A 24,156-nucleotide genomic window follows, 5' to 3' on the forward strand; every position below is an offset into this window, starting at 1 on the left:
TTCAATTATCTTTACCCAGGGATATGATCGATGCAAAATTATAGTCAAAATCTATTGAGATGTTCTGGACTGGTATTTTTTAAAGAAAAGTTGATAACAGATGACCAGATAAACTAATAATATGAGTACTTTAATTCAGTTAGTATAAGATTTACATACAATATACTTTAACAAAGCAAGTTAGGAATAAACATGTTTTATCTACATCTATATTGAGTTCCTGCAATGTGATTAGAAAGTCTGGTGCCCAGAAATTGTTTATGTATATATGGCCGAATACCAAAAAAGAAAGCAAGAAATATTTCATTAATGAATTGATAAAAGCAGTGGTGAGATCTTTAGACCATAATACCAAAGAAAGAAGATTGAGACAAACAGGCCAGCGATACTATATATAAGCACAGGTATACTTGATAATCATGAGATACACTATAGTACAAAGGAGACAACAGTACTACCAATTTACCTTTCTGTTAGCATTTCTCCTCTGAAAGACAATATGATAATTAAATATGTTTTACCGATAACTTGAACAATGAGATTTATATAAAAACATGTAGATAATTTTGAAATTAATGGAAATATATCTCATATGTGCATATCTTGGAGCAGCCGGTCATGATGAACAAATTAATACTGAAAGAAAACAGTGTAATCTATGGTGTTTTTTTGGTGTGTTTTTTTACAATCTGTGTATGTATATACACCATGTGTAATCTTCAATTCTTTGCTGCATTTAACATATCATTCTTAGCAGTACACTTTCTCTTTCACAGGTATCAAAAATTACAACACTAAATTCCTTTTTTGTGGATAATGACAATTTCCTGCAACTGTCAAAACTAAAAAATTCAAACTTGATTTAACGTGAAGTTGGGGCTTAACGGATTTTCCCGGATCCCATGTTTATATATGAAACAGAACAGAGGTTGTGGTCACCCCATTCTGGTATGTGATGCATTGCCTGACCGTAATGTACATCCATATGAAATATTATCTCCCTACAGATCTTTGGGTGAGATATATAACCCAGAAACCTGTATTTCAAAATATTGAGGTCAAGGTCAAAGGTCATAAAGAGGTTGTAGTGTTCCTATTTTGGTAAATACACATAGCCTTTTCATGATGTACATACATTGCAGATGTTATGCTCATACATAAATTAGTACAAGGATATTGCTATAAATACAAATGAATCACAGATTACAGGTTCAAGGTCACAATGACCTCATTTTGGTGGCAACACATCTTTTTATGATGTACAATGTATCTACCAACCAAGTCTGATGTCCATACACGAAACAGTGATCAGGACATGCTCTAGAAACCTATATGTCTGCATCTGAATTTGAATGTCAAAAGGTCAAAAGAGGTCACATTGACCTTATTTTGGTGTAGCAAGAAGCATTTTGATATGGTACCTAAATACATAGTCTGAAACCTATACCTGAATGTATGAAATATGCCCTCAGTTCACAGATGAACACACACATGGATGCACATGAGGTAGTCAGTAACTACTGATCAATATATTCCATTCTTTTTTGTATTTTGTAATATGAATAGTACCTGCTTGGGGGTTGAAATTCACCTATCTCACCATCAAGGGGGTGAATGATTTTTTTCTCTTAATTACCCTGTTGTCCCATTGTGTATCATATACATAATGTAATGTTAACGTTATACAGGCTTAATTCAGGGTTGACGTGACGTTGATGGATTGTTGATGTGAGGACATTGTATTGTTGATGTGAGGACATTGTATTGTTGATGTGAAGATGTTGTATTGTTGATGTGAGGACATTGTATTGTTGATGTGAGGACATTGTATTGTTGACATGGCTTCATATAATTGACAATTTTTTTTCCATTTTTTCCCCCCCTCAATACAATTGTTATGACGAGGGGATTCCCCGTCACCCTGAGACAAGAATATCTCACACCGGTAAAAGTGTGGATCTGTCCAACTCCTATCTACTTTACTACACATGAAATCATAAAGCAGATAAAATATCACTACAATTTTTTCTTACCGTAAGAGCACCAATGTTCTGGAGCAGCTGGTCAATGATGTCGTCTGCCTGATCCGACAGCTGTAACTTCTGACAGAGGACGATAAGTTCATTACGATTCAGGTAGCCCTTCTCCCAGGTGTCACAGCTGTCAAACACCTCCCTTAGCTGTGAGATGTAGAGGTCAGTGTCTTCAAGGTCAATCTCTGCTGTTTCCATGGTTACATATCATCTACAATCAATATAATTTTGGTATTCATTATTATTCATAATGCTGATGAGAACAGAAGTCATTAATTGCCATTAACTCATTTACCCCTGAAATTTCTTAAAGAACTATTCCAAACTTTGAATTTGATGAGTTCAGATGTGTCTTCAGGGGTGAATGAGTTAAGGTCAATTTGTAACTATCATAATTATAGAAACCTTAACCAAAGGGTTCCTGTATTACCTACTTACCTTTGGACAATACACATGCCTGGTAATACATTGGCTAGGTGACATACTCATGCTGCATATTTATAGGCTGTTACCATTGTACCTATGTATATGTCCTTCAGATCTCGGACTAACACAGTATCCCCAACAATCATTATAAACCAATGTGCACTTTCCAGTTGACCAAATCCATATTTCGACAGTGAGATGTCCAAAACATGGTTGAAACTCTATAATGAATGTTATATGTGTCTTAGTGAAGGAACCATGGAAATCTGAGCCAGTAAAGGTCCTGGACCCTGTAACACCTGTGTCCCATCACTTTATATAGATCTCCTCCGAACATCATAACGATCCCTATCACAGGCCAAACACCAATCAATAACAAACAAATGCATCAGAACAAAACATCCTTTATCCTCTTTTAAACTGAGAAATCTCCAGATGGAAAACTAAGCTCCACAGACAATGATCAATAAAAGACAGAACAATACTATCACTTTATCAAATTAAGGTAACTTGTCCCATCCTTTTATCACATTAAGGTAACTTGTCCCATTCTTCATCACATTAAGGGAACTTGTCCCATTCTTCATCACTTGAAGGAAACTTGACCCAATAATTTAAGGTAACTTAAATTGCCCCATCTTTTTATCACACTAAGGTTAAATGTCATTTCATTCCATCACATTGAGGGAACTTATGTCCTATCCTTTTATCAAATTAAGGAAACTTGCCCCATCTTTTATCACATTAAGGTAATTTGTCATGTCACTCTTCCACATTAAGGTGACTTGTCCCATCCTTCATCACACTACCGTAAACTGTCATGTCACTCCATCACAATAAAAAAGAATAAGGTTATGCACCCTATCAGTCCATAACAATAAACTAATTTAAAGAATAAACTAATCTCTTCATTAAGATAATAACTATCATATAACATTTCAAGTGACTTGTTCTATTATTTCATTACATTAAGATAACTTGCCCCATTATTTCATCACACTAAGACAACCTGTCCCATCCCTCATCATATGAAGACAATTCGTCCTATCAATGATCAGAGGTTAATTGATTGTCCTATAATTGAAAAAGGAGACATGCAATGGCAGTAACCTAAATAACAAATCTCATTTGCTCTAAGCAACAATTAACAAAAGTTTTGTGCATGTTACAAGTCTCTCAGTCACAAAATAAAAATAGTACAAAACATTGCATTTTTAAGCCCCTTTTTTATTGACCATTTAAAGGCTGGGACACTTTGATTGAATACTGTTGGCTGACCATTGTCTAGCAGTACAGGAGATCTAAAAGATCAATACTGATTATTCTATGGGGATACTAACTGTCTACAATATTCATGACAAGTGTACAGGTATGTGTTCACGGAAGAAGCCATTATTTGAATTCTTTTGAAACCTTTCCACTCTCACTGGAGATGAACATCGATTAATACACAACAGATGTTTGTAGAAGTGTGTCCATTGTTCAGAAGGGGAAGTGTCAGGTCACATCACAAGTGGTATCCAGGCTGGCGGACACATGTAAGGACATTCTGTGTCCTGGATATTTATGTGTCTATATACCTTGGTCAAGCTCAATACAATGTTGCTCACATCAACTGGATGTAAAGGTACATGACTACAACTAAAGTAAGGAGTGACTGCTGCTCAGCACAAACTGCACTGACAGCCAATATATACTAGAGTCCATGCGATATCCACTACAGTCACTCCCACCTGTGATCTGACTACAATCACTCACAGCCATATATATACTACAGTCCCAGTGATATCCACAACAGTCACTCCCACCTGGGATCTGACTACAATCACTGACAGCTATAAACATACTACAGTCCCAGTGATATCCACTAGTCACTACCACCTGTGATCTGACTACAATCACTGACAGCCCTATATATACTACAGTCTCAGTGATATCCACTAGTCACTCCCACCTGTGATCTGACTACAATCACTCACAGCCATATATATACTACAGTCCCAGTGATATCCACAACAGTCACTCCCACCTGGGATCTGACTACAATCACTGACAGCCATATATATACTAAAGTCCCAGTGATATCCACTAGTCACTCCTACCTGTGATCTGACTACAATCACTGACAGCCATATATATACTAAAGTCCCAGTGATATCCACTAGTCACTCCTACCTGTGATCTGACTACAATCACTGACAGCCATATATATATACTACAGTCCCAGTGATATCCACTAGACACTCCCACCTGGGATCTGACTACAATCACTGACAGCTATAAACATACTACAGTCCCAGTGATATCCACTAGTCACTACCACCTGTGATCTGACTACAATCACTGACAGCCCTATATATACTACAGTCTCAGTGATATCCACTAGTCACTCCCACCTGTGATCTGACTACAATCACTCACAGCCATATATATACTACAGTCCCAGTGATATCCACAACAGTCACTCCCACCTGGGATCTGACTACAATCACTGACAGCTATATACATACTACAGTCCCAGTGATATCCACTAGACACTCCCACCTGGGATCTGACTACAATCACTGACAGCTATATACAAACTACAGTCCCAGTGATATCCACTAGACACTCCCACCTGGGATCTGACTACAATCACTGACAGCCATATATATACTACAGTCCCAGCGATATCCACAACAGTCACTCCCACCTGGGATCTGACTACAATCACTGACAGCTATATACATACTACAGTCCCAGTGATATCCACTAGTCACTCCCCCCTGTGATCTGACTACAATCACTGACAGCCATTTATATACTACAGTCCCAGTGATATCCACTAGTCACTACCACCTGTGATCTGACTACAATCACTGACAGACATATACATACTACAGTCCCAGTGATATCCACTAGTCACTCCCACCAGGGATCTGACTACACTCTCAGACATATTTACGACAATCAATTCCATCCAAATCTTGCCAATCAGTCTGGGCCATTTCTACTTCAATTTTACCTTGACTTTACTGCGATAATTCCCAGCAGTGATGAGTTATTTGTAAGTGGAAAATACTGTTACTGAGAAATAGTCACCAACTTACCTGATCTGGTCTGACTGCTGATGTCTGGAGCACCACCCACATTCAGCCTCACTTCCCATCAGCATCTCTGTTCTGGAAATAAAACAACAAATGTATGAAAAACTAAATGCAAAAGAAACAAGAGGGCCAGAGGACCTGTATCACTGACCTAGACCTTTATGCCGAAGCAATAGTATATATGACTATGGGATGGATACTCAACCCTTTCAAAGTTTTAGCCCAGTAATTAAGTCCCTTAGGGTGGGACCAGACCCAGGGTTCAAGTTTAATATCATGATTGTGTTTGTCTCTTTATGCCCAGCAATGGTCTATGAGATTATGGGTGGAATTCTCTACCATTTCAAAGTTATCACCCAGGAATTTAGTCTGTAGGGTTGAAGCGATCCCAGTGTCAATTCTAATACCATGACTGTTTTTGGGTTTTTTTTACGCCCATCAATTGTATATGGTTATAGGGTTGGGATCTCAGCACTGTTTTAAAGTTATAACCAAAGAATTAAGTCCCTCAGGGTGCGGCTAGACCTGGGAGCCATCATGAAAGCATATGTGTATTCATCTCTATATACTCAGCAAATGTATATATATGGTTATAGGGTGGGGATTTGGATATCATAATGTCCAAGTTAATTCTTCTTGGCCCCACCCATAAGCTTACGTTGGACCTTTTGACTAGCTAGGTGAGCTAAAACAAACCATCGCAGGACTCAAAACACAGTAGGATATCTCCATTTCTAATTCATGTAAGTTAAAAACACTGAAAAGTTGTATGCCCTTTTCTGAAATCTGGATCATTCTGCCATGAAACCATGATCCAGGTATAAGTGTTGGATGGTATACCATGGTGATATGATTGGGATGGTATACCATGGTGATATGATTGAGATGGTATACCATGGTGATATGATTGGGGTGGTTTACCATGGTGATATGATTGGGATGGTATACCATGGTGATATGATTGGGATGTTATACCATGGTGATATGATTGGGGTGGTATACCATGGTGATATGATTGGGATGGTATACCATGGTGATATGATTGGGATGGTATACCATGGTGATAGGATTGCAAAATATTTCAACTGATCAATGAATGCAGTATTAAATCTTTTCGCTGCAATTATTTTCACACGCAGATTTATCATCACTGCAAACATTTGTAAACAACATAACACACTATTGTAGTAATCAGTAACAGGGCGAATGGAATGTTGGGCAAAAACAGATTTTCATGTCGAAGGGTGACCATTTGACTAGGCGAAAATTTCCCGGTAAACAGTATTACTCTGGATATTATGTATTTGTAAATAAGGACAGTAAAACTAGGCAAAGGATTTTGCAAAATTGAGAGATATAACTTCCATAAAAATTGCAGGATCTAAAATGTTATGTAAGCACATGTGCTTGACTTCAGAGTGTGATTACAAAATCTCTGAAATTTCATGAAATTTAAGGATGACAGCTTTTGAAGGAGTTGTCTGGAACCAATCTTATAAATGTGTAAAAGTTTACCGGATATCTGCACTGTCATTTGTATCTGAAGTTTTCTGGATGGATGTATTTAAAGGTTCCTATCAGCAGGCTACAACTCCAGCTGACTGGAGTATTGTCACCTAGATATCAATATGTGTGTAAAGAGCCTTTGTATGTTAACTCCATTATCAAGTACCTGTGACCAAACTCATTCCACCACTCCTTACTGGCCCTACCATCATTGACAATATTGGAGTCGGGCGTTATAGTAAACTGTTCAGAAATCCAATTTTTGATTGGAATGGTTTTCATATTGCAGCTGAAATAGCTATCTCTGGATATAAAAAATCTTAATTGTCAAAATTTGAAGTAAACTTTTCAAGCTAATTCTGTAAATGGTAACCCAAATCAGAATCATTGCAAGTAATCATACAGGCACTTGAGTAAGGTTTCTAAATTGAATGCTTCGTTGTCATTTGTATTATATCAACATACACTGGTACATGTATTATCTATATATTGTTCACTGTACTATAAATGGTAACAATTATAGAAAACATGTTATATTCTTTCTCTACCCTCGCAGTCCCTGTAGATATCTCAAAAACACAACACCATCATAAAGATGGTGATTTTTTCTAAGCGAATTGCTGTCAACAGTTTTTTCTCCTGACTGCATGATCATGGAGACTTAGTTTCTCATTACCTCTTTTTGCATAGAGAGATGAGCGAAAGGCACAAATGTGATTGCACCTGTGAAATTTGGTTCTATAAACAGTATACCCTATAAACAGTATACCAAAAATGAATTACACTGCACCATACAACTATTTTGTCCTTGGACCGACCCATCAGTGATGCTAGGGGCCATAATGATGGAATTCCGAAAATCTCTCTAAACTGCTGTTGCCTAACAACCCTTAATTTTATGAACTTCAAACGTTAGAGGAGACTACCACAAGGTACCGGTTAATTTCAAATTGTTATTGAGTGAAATTTGTATTAGATACATTTTTTAACCATGCCACTACTCAAAAGAGATAGTTGTGGCTATCAAGATTACAGCAAACTAGTTTTAAAGGTTTGTGTATAACAATTCTAACGTTTCAATGTAACAAGGTATCTAAGTTTATTACCAAACACTATCATACTGCTCGTCCATAGTCAGTATCCGAGTTATCACAAAAATACGAAAACTAGTAATTAAGCCACAAGTCTACAAGTCAGTGATTACACATATAATTTGTGTATTACCTAACTACTCACCAGATTGTTGTACCTGTATTGTCGGGTGATATTGTGCATTGCATATCCTGTCAAACCAGTGCGGTTTGTTATAGTCTATGTCAATATTATACAATTCCTGTAGGTGTACACAGACTGCAATGGGACACTGCTCCAACACTACTCCACAGTAATCAGGTGGGTATAGATCTCACCAGCAAGCACTGGTGGACCCTTACCGTGTATTTTTTTCATTTTTTCGTTTAATTTTCAAAAATCGTTTAGTTGTTCTCTTTTTGTGTGTATTTTTTGGATTATAGTTTATATTTGACGAGTCACCNAAGCTGGTCCAACATGTATCATTGTAATCAATGATCCTCGTCAGGTTAACTCACAAAAGGTTTTATACATATTAGGTAGCAACAGTCATTCTTGTAAACTTGTCATGAATCTATTGTCATGTTAATTAGAGAAACAAATCTCAAATGCAGTCTAACAAAGCCTAAAATTGGTTAGGTTTTATATTGACTGGATGTTTGTGAGCAAGCTGTATGGATGGAGGCCAACACCTCTTGTGAGTTGATCACTTACTCTAGTGTTTATACACTCTGTTTTGAAGTATGTTGATATTGATTGTTGTTGCGAGGAAAGTTCCACAAGAATGGGGAAGGGGGCAACAGATATATGACCTTTTGATTACCTGGTATGTCATTAACAAGAGTACTGCAGCGCCTGACAATATATGCCAGTCCCATGCCAATCTGGCATACTTATCCTTCAGATACATAATTGTATGTACGAGATATGAAAACATAAGGAAAAGAAACAATATTTGTGCTGTATTAATCCAAAAGTTGAGAACAATTTCTGAAATGTGGTGAAAGGAGAAACCATACTGTACTTGACCAACTTCAGCTAATATATATACCACAGAATATCCTTTTTGACCTTTAAAAAATTGATTTCCATACTGATTGTCTCCCTTTGCATGCATTTCGAAACCATGAAAATACATATTGAAATTGTTTCTTTTTGCCAAAAATCGATTCATCGAAACCATGAAAATAGATGTTGAAATTGGTTTTTTTTCCAAAAATCGATTTATTTTACACAATTAAAACCAAAGGTATTTCCATTATTCATGAATAACTGGCAAATTTCACAAATAACGTTCACATTACACTATTAGACAATGTGTAAATATCGACCAAATCTGCTCAGACTCCTGTCATATCTGATGGAATTATTGTGCGTAAACCATTGACCAATCAGATAGCAGTGTGCTTATAACTTAAGTGAAGATTTTAGTAACTTTTGAGCTTATAGCCTTTGTCATTGTATAATATCAATACCCATACCGAAATAAGTTACAAATAGGTATAACTTTTTCGTACNCTGACCAAGTTACATAAGAATCCTGTCATATTTGACAAAGTTATTATGCAGAAACCGTCAACCAATCAGAGGACAGTATTCTAAGTAATTGTGCACAGATTTTCCTCAACTTCATACTTGCCCTCAGCCTTTGTATGATATAGAAGCAAGTTATCTTGCAAAAACTAAAGTTTGGAAATTGATCAATCAGAGCACTGTATGCTTATTAATTTCATGTGCGGAATTTGCTAAAGTTTGAACTTAGTCTCATAAGTCTTTGTACAATGTACATGCATACCAAGCTTCTTCAAAATTGAACAATATTTAAACAAGCTTCTTCAAAATTGAACAATATTGAAACAAGTTATTTTGCTAAAACAAAAGTGTGGATGGATGGATGCTACCCATTCCATAATATATGTCCCATCAAGAAAACAAAAGGACATCTTTACAAAAAAAGTATTACCGGTATCTAAATAGTATATTATTGTTGTAGTCAATGATAGTTCATATTCAACCAGAACATGATAATCCTCTATAAACCAAATCTTTATAAAGTAATTTTTAGTGAAATTTAAATCACCAGCTGCTTCAATTATCACCTAAGTGTGTGTTTAGTTTGATACTTGAGCCGAGCTCCAATCAAATACAGTTTTTATCAGGGTTACAAATCCAAATATGTACTTAATTAGCCAGCTTTTTGTACTGTTTAATTTAAACTTGTTATATTGACAATATTCAGTCACAAACTGGTGAAAGTTCCACAGTACCTGGGTTATAGATCAGGGTAATTATCTTCTTTAATCCTCCTCACCTGTACTCCAATTTGAAACTTTATAACATACAAGGGTATATACATATGTCAGTCACAAAATGTAAAATCAGAATGTTCTAAGGTTACCAGGAAGTCCTCTCGGGAGGTCATGGCGTCCAAGAATATCTCCTCAATATTACACTAGTGTTTACACAGCCATTGTGGTACACCATCTGATCTGTTTCTACCAGTGAGGGTAAGGGAGATAAATATTGACTATTACTACAGTCATCACCTGGTACAGATAGTATACTGATAACACCTCATGGCTATAACGATAACCTTCAGTACACTATATGTATACCAATGACAGTCGTTACGTATAAAGCCTAACTACTTGTAGTAATTTGTCAGCTGTTATTCGAAGGTTTGTAAAATATGACATAATATTTCATTCTTACGATAATATCATTTTTATCTGAAAAGTTAATGATATATTCATGCTTGAATGCTATTTTCATTGTTTTGTAATTAACAGATAGTAGTTATAACAAGTAATTTATATTACGTTTTTGCCACATTGGATATATATAGAACACAATTTGCATATAAGCTCAAACTCAGATGAGACAAATTTATCCCTCCGACGATCAAACAGATACAGATATTGGATCTCCTAATTTAACTCTTTATCCTTCCATACACAACTAGAACTACCTTCCATACGCAACTAGAACTACGCAACAAGGAAAACTACTCAGTGTTTCCCTGGACCTTTGATTTACAAAATTGGTTGGATGTCCTGTATATCAATATTCAGACATGGGTGATTGGTGATAGAACATATGTAATGTAATACACATAGGTAAAATAAAATTTGTTCCATACTTGCAACATTGAGTCCCAAAACCACACGCTGTTGGAATGTATTCACTGGATCCACACAATAGCGGTAAATCCGACTGAAATATGGCACTGTGATGTAGATCCTATAAGGTACATTTATTTGCTATCCACACTCATACAAACCCCTATTGTGATTTGTATACAGGTATATATATACACACATATCCCACCTTGACAGAAATATTGATTCCTTACTGATATAGACCTCAACTCAATGAGGCATGTGACAGGCTTAACTTCACTAAAAAAAAGGAGAGAAAAATTCAATAATTTAAATGCCATTTTAGTAATGTTGACCTTAAAGTACATGATTTAATTTGTTAATATCGGGATGTTTGCTTGTCAATTAGCCTGACAGAGATAACAGCACATCACAGGGTTGGTGGATTACACACTTACGGGACATTTAACTTATCATTACTTCTCTGTGTAGTGTTGACTTTATGTAAATGTACCACTGCACCAGTTATGTTCCACTTTGGAGCATTCTTGACTGTGAGTATTCTTCATTACATTTAGCAAATATAGCAACTTATAAAAAAAGATTCTGACTTTGGAGTTATTTCCCTTGTCATTATAAGCATCTTTCATTTTGATGGGGCCGCGGTGGCCAGGTGGTAAAGGCGTCTAACATTCTACTACCACTAGCCCTCCACCACTGGGTGGCGGGTTAGAGGAACTCCAGCTTTTCTCCAACACCACCACCTGGCACGTCCTTAAATTACCATAGCTGTTAATAGGACGTAAAACACAAACAATTGACTTGTAATATAGCTCTGTAAGAAGTATATGTTTTCTCAGTGAGCTAAATTGAGATTACTTAAACTGAAAACAATTCAATTACCTAGATACCCAAATACCATTCTGTTAACTTAATGGCACTTGACAATAAGCTCCTAAACAGAAGCTGCAATTGCACCCAATTGCTTCCAATCTGATTTAAATATTTGTACTCTGTTGCTCAGTTAAAACATAAGGTCATTTTTACTCTGGAAGCATTTACCTTATATACAACTTATTATTATTTAAACAGTTTTTCCTGCCCTCTAACCCAGCCACAACACACAACACCTTATCCATTCCTCCTTAGTCTTCTCCCTATCTCCTATCTACACCAGTAACAGCCCACCCACTCCTCATTCAATCCTCCTGAGCCTTTTCCCCACCTCCTATCTACACCAGTAACCCCTCAGCCTTCTGCTTTTCCCCCCAACTCCTATCAACACCAGTAACAACCAACCCCCTCCTCATTTAATCTCCCACAGCCTTCTCCCCAACTCCTATCTACACCAGTAACTCCACAGCCTTCTTCCCAACTCCTATCTACATCAGTAACTATACACATCCAACTCATCCAATCCTCCTCAGCCTTCACCTCACCTCCTATCTACATTAGAAACAACACCCCCACCTCATCCTTTCCTCCTTGGTCTTCTCCGTACCTCCTATCTACACCAGTAATACACCCCCCACACACACACACACACACACACACACCTTACCTCCTTTCTACACCAGTAACAACACACACTGACCTACCTCATCCTTTCCTTAACAGCCTTCTCCCTACCTTTTATCTACACCAGCAACAACACATCCCTCCTCATCCAATCCTCCTCAGCCTTCTCCCTGCCTCCTATCTACACCAGTAACTACTCACCCAGTCCTCACTCAATCCTCCTCAGTCTTCTGCCCACCTCCTATCTACACCAGTAACTACTCACCCAGTCCTCACTCAATCCACATCAGTCTTCTGTCCACCTCCTATCTACACCAGCAATAACACACGTACCTCATCCAATCCTCCTCATCCTTCTCCCCCTCCCCTCCCATGCTATCTACACCAGTATAACACCCCACCCCCACCCCACCCACTTTGCCTCCTATTTACACCAATAACAACACACCTCCTCATTTAATCCTCCTTTGCCTTCTCCCCACCCCCAATCTTTACCAGTAATAATACCACCCCACCTTATCCAATCCTCCTCACTCATCTCCCCCCTCCTATCTACACCAGTAACAACCCCCCCCCCCCCCCCCTCCCCCCCCCCCCCCCCCCTCCCCCTCCGCCCTCTCCCCCCTTCCTTTATGCATTTTCCAAGAAAGTATCAAAACCTTCTTTTTTTTAAGTGCTCAGACGGTGCTTATAATGAGAATGAAGTGTTCAACAACAACAATGTTTACAATTAGATTTCATGGTTTTTGCAGATTTATTTTCTATGGCCAGATTTTAAAGCATTTTAGACTAGCTAACAAACCCTAAGAAGTATAATGTATGACATAGTTGGTAGTTACAATATAGGTGACTATGGAAAGTGAATATAGATAGATTTCCAGATCAGACATGATAAGGTGTGAGTCACCTGCCCGATCACTTGGGTTTTCTCCAGGTACTCCGGTTTCCTCTTACATTAAGACCCTTTGCGCCCTAACATCCAGGCCACAAGTGATTAATATTAGTTAACATTACCTGTTTCACAATTGTTGTAAAATAAATAAAGACTGTAAAACTTGTGTAACCCCCAAATTCTTCTGGTACATTGATCCATTAAGACACCTATGACATATACATACAGGAGATCAAGATATATCAGTAAAAGTAGCACCCACCATCAGAGAGAATTATAAATCTTAGCATGTTTTTGTCTTATAGGGCATATATACATAGAGGTAGGTTACAATTACTAGATTATGATATTTCTGGCCCTGTTTGTGAGGTTGCATATACTTGTCAACTTTTTTTGAAATTTCCTTGGGGCAGATAATTAACATATGTTCAGAATTAAAAATAAAAATAAAATGTGTGTATATGTACACCCTAGGAAAAAACAACACATCTTTTACTCTGTTCTTTCAAGTGAAATCATCAGACCTTAGAAAATAGGAATAGTTTAAGCAAATTCACTGGTTGAAAATGCTCAATTTTAGGGTCCAAAATCGGTAGTCTCCCTTCTAAATAGGGAGAGTTGGCAGTACGAGATTGTGATTCAAACTCATACATTTCCATGTGAAAGCATGTAAAAAAATTCTGTACAGGAAAGATGGTTGAGTACAAGGGGTAACTGCTCAGCATTACAAATGGTTGTTCAGTCAGACTGAAAATTTTTGACTTCGTGAACGAAATTTCAATACCTATAAAGTGTACATAATTTGCATATTTGACCTTTTATTGGTTTCTCACCCAAGGCAGGACATGTAGATCTTACAGCCTTCAGTTACTCAGCACTCTGTTAACCATGCTTGCTTATCAATAATTGTTCACAGTTTTGTGAGTAATTTAGTCTTATGTCATACCTTATATCTGAACCTAGTGGTCCAAAGTCTGTGGTCCGTTATAGAGAAGTCTGTGGTCCGTTATAGAGAAGTCTGTGGTCCGTTATAGAGATTAGGAATGTATTCATCCATATCCTTACTAATGCACTTTACTGAAGATGGATACTGATTAAACTCACGGATAGAATGCATACTGGTCATTATAGTTCCCTAATACGTTAACCCCTAAAATTTGATGACAAGGTCAATTTTTTAGTAAAACATTAGTGATAAATATACCAGTATATATATACTAAAGTCTACAAGAATAAATGCCTAAAGACTGTTTTACTCTCTCCCTCCTAAAAGAACTGTAAAAAATATTTTTCAGAACGTAGAGTCCCTTTAAATTATTTTCCCAATCCTAAATATTTTTTAAAAATCTAAGAAAATTTGGGTTTGTTGATATAAGAGTTATAATAATGATCTATTCTTGAAGTACCCAGCAGACAAACGATTTTTAGAAAGCTAAACTATGGTATCACAACTTTACTCACTTTAAGTACCAAGCCTGTGTTGTAATGGGTAAGGTTGCCATGACCATATATTGGATAATGTGACTTACAGTTTTGTCAAGGTTAAACATCCATGTTATCTGTTGTCTGTCAGGTCTATCACTGTAGTGCACTATACCAATATCCTGTCAGGTGTTACACTTCCATGGTAGTCCCATTCACACACAGCTACTACTGGTAATGTCTTCTAAGCCATTCAGCTGTTCATATTGAACACCCAATACACATATCGGAATCATTTAAAAAGTACGGTAAAGCTTTTAAAAGTTTGATATACTTAAATTACCTGGATCCTGATTCATAAAATCTTAAGTCATTAGGTATTTGCTAATTTATTGAACTTAAAAAAAGCAAAATGTTCCTTTTTCTAATAGTTGTTGCATCAAATGTCTTTCTAAATCAAATTGTCTCCCTTTAGTCATCAATGAAAGCAATTATACATTTACCCTCCGTTACTTAAGTTACCTGGTGGGGTGTCGCAGTGGATACATAGCACATTGGGTTTTTAAATTCTCATTGTACAACTTCTGACACTTTATAAAGATGCTGAAATAAATATCATTAAAATTTACTAGCTGAAGAAAATTTCAACTTTAACCCCAAACTGGGCTTATTATAAATCGTGAAAAATATTCAGCATGTTTACATATTAAATATTTGATAATTTTGTTAAGATGGATAACATTCTGTGTCTATAAGGAGGGAACTCTGTAAACAGTAATTACAGTATATTTGTACTGTATGATGCTTGTATGGTCATTCCTATACAGGCAAAACAAATCACTGAAAATAACAATGTTTATTTGGGTTTTTATTTATTCCAAACTGATGAGTATTTACCATAAATAATGTATTTACTGGGTCGTAATAACCTCACTCTTCCTATAATAGGTCATTATGCCATTAGTGTAAGAAGGCATATACCCTAGCTATTAATTTCAATTATGATACATTATAAAATTTCTTCAATTTTCAATTACACATTTTTAAATCTGTGACAAGTTCAAAAATTAATTTGTAGTTTGGAAGGCCATTCCTATATCAAACTAAATTCATGTTAAAAAATTATACATATTTAACGTTCAGGATTAAGGACACATTTTATACAGATAATTTAATTATAATTCTTGCTTGGCCGAGTACACATGCAATATACAACAACTTGCGATATAGACTTACCATTATGATGATGGACATTATATAAATACATTGTATTATATACTGCTGCATTCTTTCTGAGGCTTTTAAAATTTACACCTTTCAGTAAATGTTAGCCAAGGGTGATGTATTCTGTTAAACAAATGAGGTAAGTGCACTTCTTTATACCAAATTCATAGTCCTGGGGGAAAATAGGCACATTTGAAGTTCACTTTTTGGGGTACCTAATATAAGGCATACTTTAGGTATACCAGCTAAAGCATACTTTTTTGGTAACATAGAAAAAGAGGACAAAATGGGAGGGGTATTATATACTCAATATAGGTATATTTAAGACACAGTTTACAAATGTACATAGGTACTTTTAAGGTACAGTATACATGTCATATATTCTTCACAGATGACTGTAGAAGAAAACAAATCTCAAAGAAAAAACCTAAATCCACAGGGTTTCATCATAAGTCTTCTTCTTCAAATTCGAAGGTGTAAGCTTCAAAAAACATCAAAGAGCAGCAGTATAAACAAACAAATCAAGATCAAAACGAGAATAACACTCCACAAAGGCTTAATATACAAATTCATACTACTTACTAGACCATAGCTGTTTTTAATCCAATGCACTTTGTTTGTCCTTCCCTCTGAAAGCAGGTGGCCCAGTTATAGCACAGGAACCCTTGAACACTTGAGCTACAATGAAAACAAGGGTAATACACAGTAACACTGTTAAAACAACATTTGGATTTACTCCGATAGGTTTTCGTGATCTTGTGTAGGTACCTTTATACCACCTCTAAATCTAACATACACAACCAGTATTATACATTTCATATAAGAATGAGTAAAAGACATAATATTGTATGTGAAAAGGAATCTTCAAATGAAAGTTCTTTGTACAGGATATTGAAATAAAGTATTTACATTTTAAATCTCTATTCCATTACCTTTCATCTGGGAAAACCAATATCAGTCTAATGTTTTTTCCTGCTGATAATGCAGCTTGTATTTGTATAGTTCAAATGAATGTCGTAAACGATACTAAAAATATTGGTATTGTACTGAAATTAGTTTCTAGATTTTTCTGGTCTTAATTGAAAATATTTAACTACCCAATTAACTCACAAAAATAAAAACATAATCATTCATGTTATTTTCAATTACTGAGTGTGAAAAACCTATAAAACTAATTTCTTTTGCAAAAAATGAATAAATATACAACAAGGAAATCAGTTAAACCAACATGCCCCCCAAAACCGTCACCAATACTGGAATAAAGTGTGACCTCAATGTGACCTTGACCTATATGGCATGAAGACCCAAAAGTGGTATACAACACAGTGCGTTCCAATTTTGATCCTACTTTTACCTATAATTTCGTTAAGCTTATAACCATCAGCAAGTCTAAAACTATGACACAAATGATGAATTTGACCTTTAACCTCAATGTGACCTTGACCTTGCATTGGGCTTAAAGTGTAGTACGCAGTTCACAGTCTTGCCATCTTACATATATCCCTTAAATTTCATTACAGTTATCTTCAGTAAGCCAGAAGTTATGGCCTTCTGACCTTAATGTGACATTGACCGGTGCGTATGAGGGCACAGACTCAACAAGCAAATTCGTGGAATTTATATCCCCCGCTTGCAGGACATATTGTAGGTAAACATTATTGAGGTTAGGTTTAAACATGTGAGTATCACGCTGTTGAGACACAATAGAAAAGAAGAAGTCTCATACAGAAGTTAGACTTTTTATTGAACACGTAGATATTACGGTGTAAATTAATCGTTCAATCCATCAGCATTTACTAACCTCATTAATTATCCGTAAATATGCACAAATCACATCGGTTGGCAAACGTGAGCATGAGTAGGATGTGTATACAGAATTTGGTTGAAATATTTGCACAATATCTAAAGCAATCACACACAAAAACCAAAGGGTGCCCAAGATGGGTGGAAAGACAGAGGAACACAAACATTTGTTATCAAGTTTGAAGGAATTTGGCTAATATTTGTTAAGAGTTATTAAGCGGAAACTGCAGATAATGACGATTTTCGTTAATCAAGGGGGTTGTCAAACTTGTTGTCAAACTTGGCTGAGCCCTTAATGCGTTGAACCTTGTTACAAAGTTTGAAGACAATTGGATAATATTTGTGAGAGTAAATGAACAGAAACGGCAGATAATGACGTTTTTGTTATTCAAGGGGCCATAACTTTGCAAAATAAAGTCCGCTAAAAAAGGTCATCGAACATGGCCGAGCCCTTAAGGCATTAAACCTGTTACCAAGTTTGAAGAAACTCGGTTAACATTGTTGCAGTTATTGCACGGAAACGATACGTGACAGAGAGACTGACAGAGAGACTGACAGACAGACAGAGAGACTGACAGAGAGACTGACAGACAGACAGAGAGACTGACAGAGAGACTGACAGACAGACAGACGGACAAACCCAAATTAATATCCCCCGTAATGAAGGTAATGATCTTGTTCCATTATGTTTTCTTAAAGGAATGATAAATGAGTTGAAACTGCATGTAATATAGCTTATTCTAACTGTTCTATGAAGTATTCCTGATTTTGTAAAAAAAATCCCAATCAGAACGTATATCCCCGTGACAAATATTAATACCACTGTATGTACCCTATATTCTTGCTAAATATTTTGACAGCACACCTTCCACCTCGAATAATCTGTATATATTTGTGAAACTGGCTGAAGTTTCTACATTTATTACCTACCTACCTACCCAGGAGACATAACAGGAAACCAGCATTATTTTGGTTTGGCCTAATTAAAGCATATTATAAGCATTGGACTATGAAGGCTGTCTCAGTCAGCTGGTCTGTAAAATTCTGTTCTTGAATTCTTCACCGGACTGTTCTTACCTTTTATGGTGACAGGTCCTTAATTATCCATAAATTTTAAAAGGTGTCCTAAAGTGTTCCATACTCAAGTACAAGTTACCCAAGGCTGGCTAATACAAGGTTCCATACTCAAGTACAAGTTACCCAAGGCTGGCTAATACAAGGTTCCATACTCAAGTACGAGTTACCCAAGGCTGGCTAATACAAGGTTCCATACTCAAGTACGAGTTACCCAAGGCTGGCTAATACAAGGTTCCATACTCAAGTACGAGTTACCCAAGGCTGGCTAATACAAGGTTCCATACTCAAGTACGAGTTACCCAAGGCTGGCTAATACAAGGTTCCATACTCAAGTACGAGTTACCCAAGGCTGGCTAATACAAGGTTCCATACTCAAGTACGAGTTACCCAAGGCTGGCTAATACAAGGTTCCATACTCAAGTACGAGTTACCCAAGGCTGGCTAATACAAGGTTCCATACTCAAGTACGAGTTACCCAAGGCTGGCTAATACAAGGTTCCATACTCAAGTACGAGTTACCCAAGGCTGGCTAATACAAGGTTCCATACTCAAGTACGAGTTACCCAAGGCTGGCTAATACAAGGTTCCATACTCAAGTACGAGTTACCCAAGGCTGGCTAATACAAGGTTCCATACTCAAGTACGAGTTACCCAAGGCTGGCTAATACAAGGTTCCATACTCAAGTACGAGTTACCCAAGGCTGGCTAATACAAGGTTCCATACTCAAGTACGAGTTACCCAAGGCTGGCTAATACAAGGTTCCATACTCAAGTACGAGTTACCCAAGGCTGGCTAATACAAGGTTCCATACTCAAGTACGAGTTACCCAAGGCTGGCTAATACAAGGTTCCATACTCAAGTACGAGTTACCCAAGGCTGGCTAATACAAGGTTCCATACTCAAGTACGAGTTACCCAAGGCTGGCTAATACAAGGTTCCATACTCAAGTACGAGTTACCCAAGGCTGGCTAATACAAGGTTCCATACTCAAGTACGAGTTACCCAAGGCTGGCTAATACAAGGTTCCATACTCAAGTACGAGTTACCCAAGGCTGGCTAATACAAGGTTCCATACTCAAGTACGAGTTACCCAAGGCTGGCTAATACAAGGTTCCATACTCAAGTACGAGTTACCCAAGGCTGGCTAATACAAGGTTCCATACTCAAGTACGAGTTACCCAAGGCTGGCTAATACAAGGTTCCATACTCAAGTACGAGTTACCCAAGGCTGGCTAATACAAGGTTCCATACTCAAGTACGAGTTACCCAAGGCTGGCTAATACAAGGTTCCATACTCAAGTACGAGTTACCCAAGGCTGGCTAATACAAGGTTCCATACTCAAGTACGAGTTACCCAAGGCTGGCTAATACAAGGTTCCATACTCAAGTACGAGTTACCCAAGGCTGGCTAATACAAGGTTCCATACTCAAGTACGAGTTACCCAAGGCTGGCTAATACAAGGTTCCATACTCAAGTACGAGTTACCCAAGGCTGGCTAATACAAGGTTCCATACTCAAGTACGAGTTACCCAAGGCTGGCTAATACAAGGTTCCATACTCAAGTACGAGTTACCCAAGGCTGGCTAATACAAGGTTCCATACTCAAGTACGAGTTACCCAAGGCTGGCTAATACAAGGTTCCATACTCAAGTACGAGTTACCCAAGGCTGGCTAATACAAGGTTCCATACTCAAGTACGAGTTACCCAAGGCTGGCTAATACAAGGTTCCATACTCAAGTACGAGTTACCCAAGGCTGGCTAATACAAGGTTCCATACTCAAGTACGAGTTACCCAAGGCTGGCTAATACAAGGTTCCATACTCAAGTACGAGTTACCCAAGGCTGGCTAATACAAGGTTCCATACTCAAGTACGAGTTACCCAAGGCTGGCTAATACAAGGTTCCATACTCAAGTACGAGTTACCCAAGGCTGGCTAATACAAGGTTCCATACTCAAGTACGAGTTACCCAAGGCTGGCTAATACAAGGTTCCATACTCAAGTACGAGTTACCCAAGGCTGGCTAATACAAGGTTCCATACTCAAGTACGAGTTACCCAAGGCTGGCTAATACAAGGTTCCATACTCAAGTACGAGTTACCCAAGGCTGGCTAATACAAGGTTCCATACTCAAGTACGAGTTACCCAAGGCTGGCTAATACAAGGTTCCATACTCAAGTACGAGTTACCCAAGGCTGGCTAATACAAGGTTCCATACTCAAGTACGAGTTACCCAAGGCTGGCTAATACAAGGTTCCATACTCAAGTACGAGTTACCCAAGGCTGGCTAATACAAGGTTCCATACTCAAGTACGAGTTACCCAAGGCTGGCTAATACAAGGTTCCATACTCAAGTACGAGTTACCCAAGGCTGGCTAATACAAGGTTCCATACTCAAGTACGAGTTACCCAAGGCTGGCTAATACAAGGTTCCATACTCAAGTACGAGTTACCCAAGGCTGGCTAATACAAGGTTCCATACTCAAGTACGAGTTACCCAAGGCTGGCTAATACAAGGTTCCATACTCAAGTACGAGTTACCCAAGGCTGGCTAATACAAGGTTCCATACTCAAGTACGAGTTACCCAAGGCTGGCTAATACAAGGTTCCATACTCAAGTACGAGTTACCCAAGGCTGGCTAATACAAGGTTCCATACTCAAGTACGAGTTACCCAAGGCTGGCTAATACAAGGTTCCATACTCAAGTACGAGTTACCCAAGGCTGGCTAATACAAGGTTCCATACTCAAGTACGAGTTACCCAAGGCTGGCTAATACAAGGTTCCATACTCAAGTACGAGTTACCCAAGGCTGGCTAATACAAGGTTCCATACTCAAGTACGAGTTACCCAAGGCTGGCTAATACAAGGTTCCATACTCAAGTACGAGTTACCCAAGGCTGGCTAATACAAGGTTCCATACTCAAGTACGAGTTACCCAAGGCTGGCTAATACAAGGTTCCATACTCAAGTACGAGTTACCCAAGGCTGGCTAATACAAGGTTCCATACTCAAGTACGAGTTACCCAAGGCTGGCTAATACAAGGTTCCATACTCAAGTACGAGTTACCCAAGGCTGGCTAATACAAGGTTCCATACTCAAGTACGAGTTACCCAAGGCTGGCTAATACAAGGTTCCATACTCAAGTACGAGTTACCCAAGGCTGGCTAATACAAGGTTCCATACTCAAGTACGAGTTACCCAAGGCTGGCTAATACAAGGTTCCATACTCAAGTACGAGTTACCCAAGGCTGGCTAATACAAGGTTCCATACTCAAGTACGAGTTACCCAAGGCTGGCTAATACAAGGTTCCATACTCAAGTACGAGTTACCCAAGGCTGGCTAATACAAGGTTCCATACTCAAGTACGAGTTACCCAAGGCTGGCTAATACAAGGTTCCATACTCAAGTACGAGTTACCCAAGGCTGGCTAATACAAGGTTCCATACTCAAGTACGAGTTACCCAAGGCTGGCTAATACAAGGTTCCATACTCAAGTACGAGTTACCCAAGGCTGGCTAATACAAGGTTCCATACTCAAGTACGAGTTACCCAAGGCTGGCTAATACAAGGTTCCATACTCAAGTACGAGTTACCCAAGGCTGGCTAATACAAGGTTCCATACTCAAGTACGAGTTACCCAAGGCTGGCTAATACAAGGTTCCATACTCAAGTACGAGTTACCCAAGGCTGGCTAATACAAGGTTCCATACTCAAGTACGAGTTACCCAAGGCTGGCTAATACAAGGTTCCATACTCAAGTACGAGTTACCCAAGGCTGGCTAATACAAGGTTCCATACTCAAGTACGAGTTACCCAAGGCTGGCTAATACAAGGTTCCATACTCAAGTACGAGTTACCCAAGGCTGGCTAATACAAGGTTCCATACTCAAGTACGAGTTACCCAAGGCTGGCTAATACAAGGTTCCATACTCAAGTACGAGTTACCCAAGGCTGGCTAATACAAGGTTCCATACTCAAGTACGAGTTACCCAAGGCTGGCTAATACAAGGTTCCATACTCAAGTACGAGTTACCCAAGGCTGGCTAATACAAGGTTCCATACTCAAGTACGAGTTACCCAAGGCTGGCTAATACAAGGTTCCATACTCAAGTACGAGTTACCCAAGGCTGGCTAATACAAGGTTCCATACTCAAGTACGAGTTACCCAAGGCTGGCTAATACAAGGTTCCATACTCAAGTACGAGTTACCCAAGGCTGGCTAATACAAGGTTCCATACTCAAGTACGAGTTACCCAAGGCTGGCTAATACAAGGTTCCATACTCAAGTACGAGTTACCCAAGGCTGGCTAATACAAGGTTCCATACTCAAGTACGAGTTACCCAAGGCTGGCTAATACAAGGTTCCATACTCAAGTACGAGTTACCCAAGGCTGGCTAATACAAGGTTCCATACTCAAGTACGAGTTACCCAAGGCTGGCTAATACAAGGTTCCATACTCAAGTACGAGTTACCCAAGGCTGGCTAATACAAGGTTCCATACTCAAGTACGAGTTACCCAAGGCTGGCTAATACAAGGTTCCATACTCAAGTACGAGTTACCCAAGGCTGGCTAATACAAGGTTCCATACTCAAGTACGAGTTACCCAAGGCTGGCTAATACAAGGTTCCATACTCAAGTACGAGTTACCCAAGGCTGGCTAATACAAGGTTCCATACTCAAGTACGAGTTACCCAAGGCTGGCTAATACAAGGTTCCATACTCAAGTACGAGTTACCCAAGGCTGGCTAATACAAGGTTCCATACTCAAGTACGAGTTACCCAAGGCTGGCTAATACAAGGTTCCATACTCAAGTACGAGTTACCCAAGGCTGGCTAATACAAGGTTCCATACTCAAGTACGAGTTACCCAAGGCTGGCTAATACAAGGTTCCATACTCAAGTACGAGTTACCCAAGGCTGGCTAATACAAGGTTCCATACTCAAGTACGAGTTACCCAAGGCTGGCTAATACAAGGTTCCATACTCAAGTAC

General features: G+C 38.2%; 1 protein-coding gene across 10 annotated transcripts in view; it reads right to left on the reverse strand.

Annotated features, from left to right (window-relative positions):
• LOC110460713 (ninein-like protein) overlaps window positions 1-24,156 on the reverse strand; it is an 85,405-nt gene that overhangs the window by 58,357 nt on the left and 2,892 nt on the right. For 5 of the 10 annotated variants that reach the window (XM_021513779.1, XM_021513777.1, XM_021513776.1 and 2 more), the window contains exons 1-4: window positions 15,160-15,265; window positions 5,549-5,620; window positions 2,034-2,244; window positions 467-487 (exon numbers count right to left, since the gene is read on the reverse strand). In XM_021513779.1, the coding sequence (XP_021369454.1) occupies window positions 467-487; window positions 2,034-2,231 (219 nt within the window). In that variant the 5' untranslated portion in view covers window positions 2,232-2,244; window positions 5,549-5,620; window positions 15,160-15,265. Of the gene's footprint in view, window positions 1-466; window positions 488-2,033; window positions 2,245-5,548; window positions 5,621-8,287; window positions 8,367-11,261; window positions 11,403-15,159; window positions 15,266-16,858; window positions 16,955-24,156 lie in introns of those variants that run through there. The other 5 variants (XM_021513773.1, XM_021513775.1, XM_021513772.1 and 2 more) reach the window with 5 other exon arrangements.

Source organism: Mizuhopecten yessoensis, unplaced genomic scaffold, assembly GCF_002113885.1.
Source record: "Mizuhopecten yessoensis strain PY_sf001 unplaced genomic scaffold, ASM211388v2 scaffold10475, whole genome shotgun sequence".
In the NCBI taxonomy this organism is placed as follows: Eukaryota; Metazoa; Mollusca; class Bivalvia; order Pectinida; family Pectinidae; genus Mizuhopecten; species Mizuhopecten yessoensis.